This window comes from Solea senegalensis, linkage group LG11 (assembly GCF_019176455.1).
Source record: "Solea senegalensis isolate Sse05_10M linkage group LG11, IFAPA_SoseM_1, whole genome shotgun sequence".
NCBI lineage: Eukaryota > Metazoa > Chordata > Actinopteri > Pleuronectiformes > Soleidae > Solea > Solea senegalensis.
The window spans coordinates 9,775,629-9,789,772 of record NC_058031.1 but is presented as its reverse complement, the minus strand read 5'-3'; the positions used below and the strand labels follow the sequence as shown (position 1 = coordinate 9,789,772).

Below are 14,144 nucleotides of genomic sequence, written 5' to 3'. Positions count from 1 at the left end.
TCTTTCAGTTGTTGTTTGTTTTGGGGATTTAATCCATCCATTCTTCGCTTCACCATAATTAAAGCTTATAGTGTAATCCTTCAGTTTGAAAGAAAATAGCTTGAGTTTAGTTTTATCCACGATCCAGCTACAATTGAAGCGAAATACTTTGCAAAACATGAAGTTGCTGCACAGCAGTATATGACAGAGTCGTCGGTGTAAAAAGAAACATTGATACATTGTGACTCAAATTGTTAATATAAACTGTAAATAAAAGTAGGCCTAATACAGAGCCCTGCAATACACCCTTGACAATGGCTATAGTATTATGAGGTAAACCATCCAATTCAGTCTTTTTTTTTATCATTATTTTTATTACTTAGATCATTTAAAAAACCAGGCAACTGTGTGTTCCATGATTCCAATGTTATGTAGGTGTACAATTCTATTAATATAACTGTCAATAAATTAACTACAACACTGCAGCTGGTTTGTCATTACATCTATGGATATGGTTGCTCATTAAACTGAACAATGTGCATAGTGACTTGTTTTAATGTTGTTGTTTCACTAACAGAGCTCTTGCTTGTCAGTAGGAAGGTCGTGTCAAATATCAGTGACCGGTTATGTAAGAACGTCAGCACCTCTGTACAGACAAGGAGTTGTTTTTTTCTCTTTTTGTGGGCAGGTATTCATGATAAAAGAGTGAACTCAGGACTTTATACAACCACATGTGCTGAAGTGAGGAGAAAAGCTCACACCGTCCTGTTGTTTGGCTCAACTCTTTAACCATGTGGCTTCAAAATCTTCTGTTGAGTATCGACTTCACGGGGCTGCTCCTGTTTGTTTTTCTTTTTCTTCTGGTAGCAGATTTCCTCAAACACAGGAATCCACCAAATTTTCCTCCAGGGCCACTGGGTCTGCCCATTGTGGGGAGCATCTTCAGTGTGGACAGTAAACATCCATACATGTATTTCAACAAGGTAAACATTGCACTCGAAAATCTGTTGCATGATTGCTAAATATTTTGAAATACTTTGCGATGTTTGGTTTTCAAATAGATTTTTGCTGCCTATATTTTTATGTGTGTATATAATCAGCTCAATATCCAGAATTGAGCAATTTCTATGAGGATAGTTGCATATGCAAGCTATAAAAAAGTTTTAATCGAAAAGTTTATAATAAGTTTTGCCAGCTACGAAACCATATTATTTATTTATAAATGAAATAGATAATTCACATTTATAGAGATTACACTTCATTAAATGTATTTTTTGGCTCTGACATCATATTTTGAGAATCTAATTAAAAACTGGAAAGATTTTTTTTATTTTCCTTATTAAGTAGAACATTACAACCATACAGCTTCTTATGTTAACCTCATTATAAAATATACATTGAACACTGGCCTCAGGTCAGACCTTCCACTGAGCTGTGGATGTTGAATCTATATCTATGAATCTATACATTGTTTAACCAGGGAGCTTCTCTCTACTATTGCTGGTCTGGGTCAGTTCACTAAAGTCTGTCACTGCACTGCGGAGCTGACAACCAGTTCAACTGTGCAGTGTTATAGCTCTGATCTTTATTTTTTGTTTGTTGTTGAAGAAATTTGTGTGAAAACAACTGGTGATCCCATTGAATGTTGTAACCACTATAAACATCTGCTCAGTAGAGACCTGCAGCAGTGCATTTTGGCTCACCACTGTTTGTCCCTCTCTGATGTCTCCAGCTCACCGATGTTTATGGGAATGTGTTCAGTGTCCGCCTCGGCAGGGACAAGATGGTGTTTTTGACCGGGTACAAGATGGTCAAAGAAGCCCTAGTGACGCAAGCCGAGAACTTTGTGGATCGACCATTCAGTCCAATGTCTGACAGGTTTTACTCAGGCACAGGTGAAAAGATGGCTCTTTTTCTTTTGTCTTGTACTCAACTCAAACCATCAAGTCCTTAACACTTCCTCTTGTGCATGCTTGTGTAGGTGGTCTATTTATGAGTAATGGTGAACAATGGAAGAAACAGCGGCGTTTCGCCTTGTCTACCTTACGCACATTTGGCCTGGGCAAAAGTGTCATGGAACAGAGTATCTGTGAGGAGACCCGATACCTGCTGGAGGTGATGGAAAAGGAGAAAGGTGATTTATAAGGATATGATGAGATCATAATCACATGTGTGGTATAGCAAAGCACAGCATCTTAACAATGAACTCTTCTTCTTTTACATATCATTTGTCATTTTTTTCTTCTTCTTCATCTTCTTCTTCAGGTGGACCTTTCAGCACAGCAGTCCTCTTCAACAACGCTGTGTCTAACATCATTTGTCAGATGGTGATGGGGAAACGCTTTGACTACAGCAATCACAACTTCCAGACTATGCTGAAGTATTTGTCTGAGGTTCTGATGCTGGAGGGCTCTGTGTGGGGTTTGGTAAGTCAACACACATTTCACTTCAATCCTGTTCACAGAGACAACACTCGCTGGTGCAAGGCCTTGAAACTGGTCCAGGCAATTGACTGAATTTTGCTGTTAACACAATGTCGAAGCTATTTAATCAGGATTTCATGCAGTTCAAGTTTGCTGGAGACTGGCAGAGTCAGTGACAGTCTTATTTAGATTTTATATGTCAGCACTAAACAAAGCTGTATTTTATACAATTGCAAGCTTTTCTCCTCACATTTTGTCAAAGTTTCTTGCTGTAGAAACTTTCTCATGGAAATGTACTCAGACAATCATTCATGTAGAGCAAACACGATGGAAACTAGTCACGGTTGTAAATTGTAGCATAACATCTTGAGCACTCCCTTACATAACTGTTTTACAATAAGAGTGTATGCTTAAAATAAGAGTCAACAGTGAAATTACATTTTAATTAATTAGTGTAGCCTGTTGTGTGACATTTCCTTATCAACTCTCTGCCTTTATGGACGCTGTAAAAAGAGACTAATGACTCCTGTGCCAGACAAAGGTATTAGATCAAGAATCAAATTTAAAAATAATAGTTCAAGCTTTTGTAGTATTACAAAAGTATTACAAAATGGCTCGCAACACCTGTGCTTTTATTTAAATACAACAACTCTGGTCACTGTTGGTTGAGATTATGGAATACAAAAAACTAGCCACCATTCTCTCCTCCACCCAGAATCACCACCACAACAACAAACTGCCCCGTGTAACAAACTCATGTATCCATCCTTCCTTCTTCTACCGCTTTATCCTCCACATGAGGAGGGGGGAGCTGTGCCAATCTCAGCTGACATAGGGGGATAGGCGGGGTCACAACCTTGAACGCCAGCCCACTGCAGGACCACATAGAGACAAACAACCATTCACTCTCACTCTCACAGTCAATTGAGAGTGTCAATTTACCTAATCCTCAGTTTTTGGACTGTGGGAGGAAACCGGAGAACCCGGAGACAACACACACACACACACACACAAGGGGAGAACATGCAAACTCCATGCAGAAAGGCCCTTGTTCTGACCGGGTTGCTGCAAAGGCAAGAGTGCTAACCATGACACCAACCGTGTGGTCCAAACTCATGTATCATGACTTTGGTGTGGAGCGTGAGTGGTTTACAAAGCAACACAAATATCAGTCTTCAGTAACATACATGTTGTAGACTTAAGCAGGTGTAGATTTTATTATGTGAGCTTTTTGTTCAGTGGCTAAAATCTCAGCGATGTCTGTAGTAAAGGGCAAGCATCCATGTCTCAGGCTCATCCCTAAATTCAAGATTTTATTTTTTCTTTTGTGTGTTTTTTGTGTAGCTGTATGAGTCGTTCCCTGGCGTGATGAAGCACTTGCCAGGTCGCCACAACACAATGTTCTCCAACTTTAACATCCTTAAAGACTTCCTCGGTGAGGAAGTCGAGAGGCACAAGAAGGACCTGGACCACAATAATCCTCGGGACTACATTGATGCTTTCCTCATCGAAATGGAGAATGTATGTGAAAACATACACACAAACTTGTTTCTATATCTTAGTGAGGACACCTCATAAGCATAATGCATTCTCTATATATGCATCTCTGAACAGCACAACAAGTCTGACCTGGGCTTCAGTGAGTCCAATCTGATCTTGTGCTCTCTGGATTTGTTCCTGGCTGGAACAGAAACAACCTCCACCACTTTGCAGTGGGCTTTGGTTTACCTCATCAACCACCCTGATGTCCAGGGTAGGTGACACACTATTGAGTTCACTTCCATCACAGTTCACTGTGCACTTTAAATCCATGGAAATTGAATAATATGTCGCAAAATATGACAAAATTAAAATGAATATATCTGATACACACACACACACACACCAATGTTAAGAAATTGCCAAATAAAGAAGACATTAGAGCCAGTAAGCTTTAGTTTCTGTACATGATATGAAGTGATCACCACATACACACAATGCATTGCCTGTGGATTCCCATCACTTCATCTTTTACAACCACTGATCCTCCTCATCAACTCTCAAGATATTTGGGGATCTGGTAAAATGTTCTCCTCGTTGCTTGCCCCCAGGGCACAACAGCTGCAATGTTATGTTTTGATCTCTGATCATTACGTTAGACGACAGGTCAAATCTGACCATGCACAATTTAAAATATTTTTTTAATTGCTTTGAACTTCTAGAAAAGGCCCAGGCAGAGATTGACAGAGTGATTGGACAGACCCGTCAGCCCAGTATGGCTGACAGACCCAACTTGCCCTACACTGATGCTGTTATCCATGAGATCCAGAGGATGGGAAACATTGTTCCTCAGAATGGACTCAGAATGGCTGCCAAGGACACAACACTGGGCGGTTACTTCATACCAAAGGTACATCTAGCGTATAATAAAGAAATGAGAATGAAAAATGTGAGTGTTGTTGTTGCTGCTGACCTGTGAGTCCTGTTTCCTAGGGTACATCCGTAATGCCCATGCTGACCTCTGTGCTGTTTGACAAGAATGAATGGGAAACTCCAGACGCCTTCAATCCTGGACACTTCCTCGATGCTGAGGGAAAGTTTGTGAGGAAAGAAGCTCACCTTCCTTTCTCTACAGGTAAATCAGTATTTTCAAAGTATTTTCCATTATTACATGATGCACTCAGATGCATAATCAGTCATGTTTCCTTATGTAGGGTGGGTTTCAGGTTTGAAAATTGAGGATAGTTCTTCTGCCTCAGTACTACTGCCTCTTTTTTGTGGACACTTGTGATGTGTGCTTTGCAGAGGGTCCAGCCCGGAGAATTTCTTGACAAAGACACACTCTATGCTTGATGTCCATTGCCTTTGCCAGTAGGTCTGTCCATGAGGGAATCTCAACATCAACTGTGGTTGCCCAAGGGGTGCCCGAGGTCGTTGTCGAATTGCTTCCAAGCGTTGTTGTCCGACAATTTGGGCCATTTGATCCTCTCTTTCCTCTACCAATGGAATGGGGTTACCGGAAGAGGGTTCACATGGCGTGGTCTCTGGTGCTTGGGCAGCTCAAGTGTGGAGAGATCTTCAGCACTGTGGGATGCTTCCTGGCTGGAGTTCTCCTTCATCTTACCAGACTCTGAGTCTGTGCGCTGCACTTGGGTCACTGATGTTCCACACCTGGATCTCTGGACCTGCTCTGACGTTGCTTGAGCCCTCTGGTGCTTTTGTAGATTTTCCCGCATTAACACCTTGTTGTGAATTCCTCTCCAGTCAGTGTTGATTGCTTTAGTTTTCTCATAGTTGTGTTTCTTGTCCTGGCTGATATCAGTGAATCCACCCCGTCGAGTGGAAAGAGTCCCCGAGACTCTTTGGGTATTGCTTGTTTAGTTCCTTTAGTTTCGTAGCTTGGGTTGGTGCCCTCTTGAGAGTGATTGCTAGTCCTGTGTGCCCACACCAGCCTTTCCTGGAGGTCAGCTGTCTCTCCAGCGTCACTGACCTTTATTGGAGTATTTCGCCCCTCAACCACTACACTCTGCAGTGAGTGGCCTCCAGCTTTCCTCCTCCCGCTTACTCCATAACCAACACGAGGCGCATTCCGCCTCCTCCTCCATTCTGCGAGCAGCTTGTTTCTTGCTCCAATGCGTCCAGGCCTGGAGCTGACAACAACTGCCATGCTGACTTGGCTGGGAAGCCCCTGCAGCCAATCTCCACAAGGAACAGCCACGCCTGCCAGCCCTTGTCTCTACACTCCTGGACCAGGGGTTTCTTGCATTTCATGAGACACATTCTGTGCTTGATGTCCCTTGTCTTTGCCAGTAGGTCTGTCCATGCGGGAATCTCACCATCAACCCTTCACTGGGGTGCCTAAGGGGTGAATTCTTCTTGAGAATTTTGTAGCGGTTGCCGGGGTCTTCCTAAACCAAATCAGATTACAAAATGTATCTTGTGCTCTTACACTTTCTGTGTGTGTGTTTTTCAGGGAAACGTGTTTGTCTTGGAGAAGGCCTGGCCAAGATGGAGCTCTTCCTATTTTTGGTAGCTTTACTCCAGAAGTTCTCCTTCTCTGCTCCTGATGGAGTAGAGCTGAATGCAGAGGGAGTCACTGGAGTGACACGAGTGCCACATCCCTTCAAGGTTCATGCTAGAGTTCGCTGAGGTCCTTCTCAGCAGAATCTCACCAAACTGTTTATCAATTCTTTGTAATAAAGTTAGTTAAGGAAAAAAAAAAAAGTATATGAAAAATTAATTGGTTAATTGGTTTGTGTCATATTTCAAACCATTTATACTACTGATGCTATTACTACTACTACAACTACTAGTACTACTACTACTAATAATAACAACAACCTTTACTTATATAGAACCTTTCAAAACAGTTACAATTACATAAAAAAAATAAAAGCAATATGGAGATCAGTTAACAAGTGAAAGATAATTGAGAGATGTGAGGAGGATGGGACTGGAGAGACTGGAGAATACAAAGGGGTGAGATGAGAGGGCTTGTTGGGTGAAAAACTTTAACTGTGATGAAGAAGGAAGGGGAGAAGAGGGTGAGACTGAAAGACTGGGCACATACCAGATGATCATTATCAATACAATTAATTCTATAATTTATCAGAAGCTAAGAATGGAGAAATGTGTTCTGTGGTTCATGAACTGAAATCTGTCTGCTGCATTTTGGACAAGCTGTACTTCACGTGGTCTCGTCTGATTCAGGCATGAGAACCATTTCATGAAACTTAAAGAAAACACTTTTAATGTGTTGCTTGTGGTTGTAAATTGCTTTTAAAATGAAAAAAATATAAATGTCAAAATCCAGGAATACCATCAAACAGTGTTTTTTATTTGGCTGTCATCATTGTCTCTTTTTGTCTTGTATGTTGTGATGGTGGTTATTTGTGTCACTGCAAATCCAGTTCTCACCTAAAAGAAGAATAAAGTCTCTGAATCTGAAATAGTTCATGAATTTCTTCAGTGAAAATAAATATGCAGGTCCTCAGAATGTGTTTTGATTTGATTTTTTTATAAAAAAAACTTGAGAACCTCTGCAGGGGAAAGCATAATTAGCCAAAATGTATACCCACATTGTTCTGTCACACACTCATGTCATTACACTGTGCATACATAAGCTGTGAGTCAGCTCCAGTGCCAGCCCATCATCTCTAACCAGGGACAAATGTGATCCTCATCAGTCATTCGCTCGTCTCGGCTCCAACTCTTGTTCACAATGAGGGGATATCATTGCTTTCTGTGGCTCGACCTGAAGGGACTGCTGCTCCTCATTTTCACTATTCTCCTGTTGGTGTATTTTCTCAACAAAAAGGATCCACCTAACTTTCCTCCTGGACCACCAGCTCTCCCTCTTTTAGGAAACATCTTCAGCATTGAAGTTAAGCAACCTCACATCTACCTGTCCAAGGTAAGCCAAAAGCATCAAGACATAATGTCACGTTGCTTTTCTGATTCTTAAGCTCACTTGAACGATCTGAGCACGTCCAAAAGAGGAAAATAAATATTCATCAATAATTATTTTCAATATAAAATCACAGTCAGAGGAGTATTTGAATGTACTAAAATATCTCATTCATATTTTATTATCTGTAATATTTATTGTGTAAAACAATGCCCCAAAATACCAGATATTAAGTCATGAGGTAAGTATTTTGTGCTGACAAATGAGTCACATGCTTGACAAAAGGCCACTCATTCTCTGTGTCTGCATCCACAGCTTGCTGATGTTTACGGGAATGTGTTCTGCATACGTCTGGGAAGACACAAAACAGTGTTTGTGTCAGGGTGGAAGATGGTGAAGGAAGCCCTGGTGACACAAGCTGACAACTTTGCAGATCGGCCTTTCAGCCCAATGGTGGACAGAATTTATCGTGGGAACTCGGGTAAGTCACACAAACCTGGGGGTGTTCAAGTCGCGCAGTGGGTGCTGCCTGGTTTAAGTCTGGTTAAAGTCTGGTTTCTCTCCATCTCAGCGGGTCTGTTCTTCAGTAATGGGACGGTGTGGAGGAGGCAGCGCCGCTTTGCCATGGCCATGTTACGCACATTTGGTCTGAGCCGCACAGAGCAGAGCATCTGTGAGGAGAGCCGACATCTGCACGAGGCAATGAAGGGGGAGAAAGGTTGGCAAAAACAACAGGAAAGACACAGAAGTTACCAGAAGTTGAAGTCACTTTTTATAATATTAAGTCTTAAAGTATATGACATTTACTGTACTTAAAGCCCACATAGACCGGAAGCTCCAATTAACGCTGCGTTTGTGTGTGTATCTGCGTCATTACCTCGTTTATGAAACCCTAAAGTTTCAGAACAACAGTTCAGCCACTGCTGAGAAAATAGTGTTGTATTGTTTTCCTGGGCTCTGCGAAGCGGATCGGCACTTCCTTAATTTGATGTCGTCATCAGAAATCCTCACCACCGTAGCGCCTCCTGGTGCGGGCACTAGTCCGGGCACATCCGGTTGCGTACATTCAACCGTAGAAGAAGAACTACTCTCGTTGTAGCTGCTGAGATGCAGAGCATCCACCGTGCCAGAGGGGGAGCTGTGTGTCTGAGAGCTGGCCTATCTATTACGTCACTTCCAGGTACCTGGCCAATCACAGAACAGTGGGAAAGCTCTCGTTGGCTGGCCAATCACAACACAGTCCACATTCTGGGGGTGTGGTTTTGGCCTGAAACAGCGCGGCTGACGAGAGCGTCAGTGAGGAGATATTTTGATCGGCTCGTTTGCAGCGATTAGGAGGTTTTTAACCATGAAAATAAGTTAATATATGTAAGTAGACCTCCATAACTAACATATATGTGCGATACAAGCATTCTATGTCACCTTTAAGTATAAAAAGTACTTTTCTGATATAAAATGTACTTAGTAAAAGTATTAAAAAAGTAAAAAGTTAGGATAGAGCCATGGTAGCTCAGTGGTAGGGTAAGTTGTCTTTCAATTGGAAGGTTGTGGGTTCAATTCCTGGCTCTGCTAATCTATCTGTGTCCTTGAGCAAGACACTTATAGAACACATGGAATTAGATGGGTGAATGGCAAAACTGTAGTGTAAAGCAGCTCATCAATTAAAACTAGAAAAGCTTTATATAAATACAGACCATTACCAACTCTTCTTCGGCTGATTTGATTTGTAAGTAGTAGTAACAAAGAAAGTTGGGGGAAATGTAGCGGAGTAAAAGTAAAAGTTGCTAGAAGTATAAGTAACAAAGTAAAGTACCGTTAAGTGAATTTAGTACTTAAGTACAGTAATAAAGTATTTATACTTTGTTACATTACAGCACTGCACAAATGTGATGAGTCAAGTTATTATTCTTACAGTCACAGGACGTTGAACAGTCATTGAGCTGCTCATGCGTCCTCTGCTCTTTCACTTGGATGAACAGCTTACTTTGACATCCAGGGTGTAGAAGCCAAAATATCCCTGTCTTAATTTCTCTGATGGGGCAACAAGACCCTCATGTGGAGGATAAGGCAGTAGAAGATGGGTGTGACGTGCTTCTTGGCTGCATGTCTTTGACTGTGGATGTGACAGCCCCACAATGCGCTCAGACTAAACACTATTCTATTCTTCTCTCAGGTGAGCCATTTGACCCAGTGCCCCTCCTAAACAGCGCTGTGGCAAACATCATCTGCCAGATAGTGATCGGGAGACGGCTTGACTACAGGGATCCTAACTTTCAGAGGCTGCTGCAGAATCTGACTGAGATGGCATATTTGGAAGGCTCCATATGGGCTCTAGTAAGACATAAGCAATAACACACTAATGTTAAAATATAAAGGTCTGTGCGTGAGAAAACATTAGGCCACATGACGACAGCAATGACAGTGTGGTAGGAAACCTTCTAACAAGGCTCCAAGAATTCTTCTTGACTTCAAAATAAGACAGTAGTAGGTGACATTGTGTTTTAGTTTACTTTACTTAAACCTTTTTTCATGGCCATCAATAATACACTATATAAAAACAATAAAAAACCATTGCAATCATTGCAGCTGTGCATCTCACCCCCTCCTCTCTGTTGCCGTCAAAACACCAAAACACAGACTGCCTGAAGCCAAGTGATGTAGTGACACTGACTACATTGTGTCACTTAAAAAAAAAAAATTTTAAAGTGATTATACACTTCACACTAAACCCTTATTTGAGACTGGACTGCAGATTTAAATAACTAGAACCACATTAGTCAGTGAAGGCAGTAATTCTAAATTCTATATCTGCCCTCTGTTGTTTCTATGAACAGCTCTATGAAGCATTTCCAGACCTGATGAGACGTCTGCCGGGGCCGCACAACAACATCTTCAGCAACTTGAAATCTGTGGAGACATTTATCAGGAGAGAGATAGAAGAGCACAAGCTAGATCTGGACCCGAGCAACCCACGAGATTACATCGACTCCTTCCTGGCGGAGGAGAACGTACTGCGCTCATGTTCTTGACTCAAGTCTGTCGTTTTGTGCTGCATATGAAGAGAAAAGCAACCCTGATATGATTTCTCCTTCTGCAGCACAACAGGGGCAGTGAGCAGGGCTTTGAGGAAGCAAACCTGGTTCTGTGTTGTCTGGATCTGTTCCTCGCTGGCACTGAAACCACGTCTAAGACTCTGCAGTGGGGCCTAATCTACCTAATCAAGAACCCTCATATCCAAGGTGGGTGTTTCCTACAAGTTACTGATGATGATGATGATGATGGATTTTGTACAGGATGAATATCGCTAAGTAATTGATGAGTTCTGGATTTGCACCTGTGTCTGCATGACTTACTTAAAGCAGCAGTGCGTAACCTTAGGAGATTTTAGTTGCCGGTGTTATTATTCTGCCTCTGTTTAGTCTTTGTGAACAGAAACATTAACATTATTAACATGTTCTTTATCTGAAAACAGGCTCTGTCAAGCAATACTATCAGATCTGACCGAGGGAGCGTTAGTGTGTATAAAGCATCAGCACAATAAATTTGTCATTGCAATAAAGTAATAAAAAGGTTTCAGAAAGTTTCAGAGGTGAACCCAATCATTCAGTGGTTTGATGGGATAAAAGCTTCTTGCCTCTACCCGTCTCTGTCAGGTCTGATAGTTTTGCTTCACCAGAGCCTGTTTTCAAACAAGGGACACAGCCTACAAATAATGTCACATTATTACAACTCACTGAGATGTGATATTTATTTCACGTCTCAGACGACGTCCAGGCAGAGATCGACAGAGTGATCGGACAGACTCGTCAGCCCACGATGGCTGACAGACCCAACATGTCCTACACTGATGCTGTGATCCATGAGATCCAGAGGATGGGAAACATTGTTCCTCTGAATGGACCAAGAGTGGCCGCCAAAGACACAACACTGGGCAGTTACTTCATACCAAAGGTGAATTCACGAGTAATACACAGTGAGTCAACAGAAAACAAGTATACAATTATACAACATTTCTAAAACACCACATATGCGTGTAACGGGAGACCTTCGCTCATGCAACTGCTTGAAAAGTTAAATATTTCATAACTTCCATCGCGTGCAACATGAGCAGAGCAAAGCAATGGACACATAATGCAGTTGAGCAACACTTGGCGCCGCTCCATTTAAAGTCAGTGAAAAATAAATCTTAGAGACTGTAAGAAAAATAAATAAAATCTGCTATGCCAGTGGTTTTATTCAACTTAATTCAAGCCAAACTATTTATTTGAGTTCATTCATTTTAGGAATGTACTGCAGTAGATGTCAAAGGATTCAAAAATACTCACTCAAATACAATATTTTACTACTCGTACTCACCTTTCACTACTTTGTGTTGCGTGCAGTAATCGCTGGTGGCTGCAGATAAAGAACAGATGAGATAACATTTGACACTGTTAATAGTTCACTGATATTACGTGCATGACAATCTCAAAGTCAAAGTCTGCCTGTGACGTTCTCCCAGCAGTGATCCAGTGAATACGATTTCTGTTTGTATTCTTTAGACACAACTTGTAAAAGGTTTCTGGTGCTTGTATGGAACCCTATACACGTGTACTGTATTTAAACATTAGATGAACACATGTTTTATTATGACAGCGCACAGACCTGGTGATGTTAATGTAAAACACCGTCACAGCTGATTGGTTTTATCATGATTTGTGCAGGGAACCTCAGTGATGCCCAACCTGACGTCTGTGCTCTTTGACAAGACTGAGTGGGAAACTCCAGACACCTTCAACCCCAAACACTTCCTGGACGCTGGGGGAAGGTTTGTCAGGAGGGAGGCATTTGCACCTTTCTCTGCAGGTAAACCACACATTCAACTAAAAAGTTAAACTCGAAGTCGAGATAAACCCAGGAACGTATTACAAATACTACAAACTGCAATCTCACCACTAGAATGAAGTACTGACACAAATACCTCATACAACCACACTTCAAAACTATAGAAGGAAGTGAGAGTCATGCTTATTTTGGGTTTTTTTCCCCCAGGAAAACGTGCATGTCTGGGAGAAGGCCTGGCCAGAATGGAGCTGTTCTTGTTCTTTGCCAGTTTGTTACAGAGGTTCTGTTTCTCCACTGTGGATGGAGTTGAGCTGAGGACAGAGGGCATCACTGGAGCCACACGCACACCATATCCCTTTAAGATCCACGCCAAGGCCCGCTGAACACTCACCGCCCTCCTCCTGCAGCCCAAGCCAGAAATACACTATATACCATTCTATGTTTAGCTAGGTGTCACTCAAAGGCATGCATGACACTGTGCAAAATGTGTGTGAAACACTGATGATGGAGTGGATGCATCTACAGCTCCCTCTACAGGATAGAAAGTAAATGTTGTAATAAATGTAATAAAGTACAGCATTCAGTTTGTTTGCTGCAGCACATACTGTATGTGCATTAAGTGAACTATGAGAATAAATAAATAAAGTTCAGATTCTTGTGATTTTTACCTACAGCATTTATAAATGTGTCCTGGGGTTTAATACAGTGTGTAAACTGCTTCCGTCATCACGTGTGTAAGAGCTCATAAAAATGTACTTGTTTGGTCTAAAAGGAATGTAACGTTCATGAGGAGAGGACATGAACACAGGGCCTTTTCAATCAATAACAAACAGAAGGATTATCAGTGAGTGATTTTGACTTGGCAGATGAGAAGGAAAAACGGATTTTAGCCACTGAAATCAACAGCTGACCTAATATAATTGACTTCATCTTAAACAAAAACAATCCTAAGAACGTGTTTGCTACTTCATCTCACTTAATGGCGCTTTGCAAACCACTCACGACTCACACCGAAGTCCATAGTCACAGAATATACATTTAAAGTTACTGTTGGAGGCAGCAGTGGATGAAAAACACAGATTTTCTCTACGGATGTTGGAAGGTTTGATTTAAACTGGACAAGACACAAAGCAGTGAACACATTCTTACAATAGTGTACACTTGAGCGGAAGTAAATTTGATTTTGTTATTTATTATTATTTTGTTCAACTTACTGTACATAACTGTCCCCACACACTTCTCAGGGAGTGTGGGCAGTTGCAAACAATGTGCAAAACTGTTTAATACATCTACACTTCAAAACAACCCATTCATAAAGGTTTTATGAGGTCACAGTGACCCATGACCACTAAATTCAGGCCAACCTTGATTGAAGTGTAATGTTTTTGCTAGATGTAATAAAGCGTTACTAAAATAACACAAAAACATCATTGTCATTGTGTCCTTTCCTCATCAGTTTGTCATGAATCACACCAAATGTTGCAACATCATTTCCTAAAGATGAAAAATATCAAGACAAAATGAACAAGATT

At 41.4% G+C, this 14,144-nt stretch overlaps 1 protein-coding gene and 1 long non-coding RNA gene across 2 annotated transcripts; one reads left to right on the top strand and one right to left on the bottom strand.

Moving 5' to 3' along the window:
* Window positions 1–620: 620 nt before the first annotated feature.
* On the top strand, window positions 621–13,133 carry LOC122776819. Its single transcript, XM_044037540.1, has 18 exons — window positions 621–962; window positions 1,712–1,874; window positions 1,961–2,113; window positions 2,245–2,405; window positions 3,747–3,923; window positions 4,017–4,155; window positions 4,604–4,791; window positions 4,875–5,016; window positions 6,355–6,527; window positions 7,699–7,794; window positions 8,104–8,269; window positions 8,360–8,506; window positions 9,785–10,122; window positions 10,623–10,796; window positions 10,886–11,027; window positions 11,552–11,739; window positions 12,492–12,633; window positions 12,820–13,133. The coding sequence occupies exons 1-18, from the start codon at window positions 771–773 to the stop codon at window positions 12,993–12,995; spliced, it is 3,057 nt and encodes a 1,018-aa protein (XP_043893475.1). The 5' UTR covers window positions 621–770; the 3' UTR covers window positions 12,996–13,133.
* Window positions 7,942–8,562, bottom strand: LOC122777828. Its single transcript, XR_006361366.1, has 2 exons — window positions 8,285–8,562; window positions 7,942–8,139 (listed from the first exon to the last, which is right to left on the bottom strand). It is a non-coding gene; the product is annotated as an uncharacterized LOC122777828 (long non-coding RNA).
* Window positions 13,134–14,144: the final 1,011 nt, after the last annotated feature.

Excerpts from the sequence above, each read along its gene's own strand:
- LOC122776819 (XM_044037540.1), top strand. The coding sequence starts at position 771 with ATGTGGCTTCAAAATCTTCTGTTGAGTATCGACTTCACGGGGCTGCTC. Across the intron at positions 2,406-3,746 it reads AGGGCTCTGTGTGGGGTTTG|CTGTATGAGTCGTTCCCTGG; the intron begins GTAAGTCAACAC and ends TTTTTTGTGTAG. Across the intron at positions 8,507-9,784 it reads GGCAATGAAGGGGGAGAAAG|GGTGTAGAAGCCAAAATATC; the intron begins GTTGGCAAAAAC and ends TTTGACATCCAG.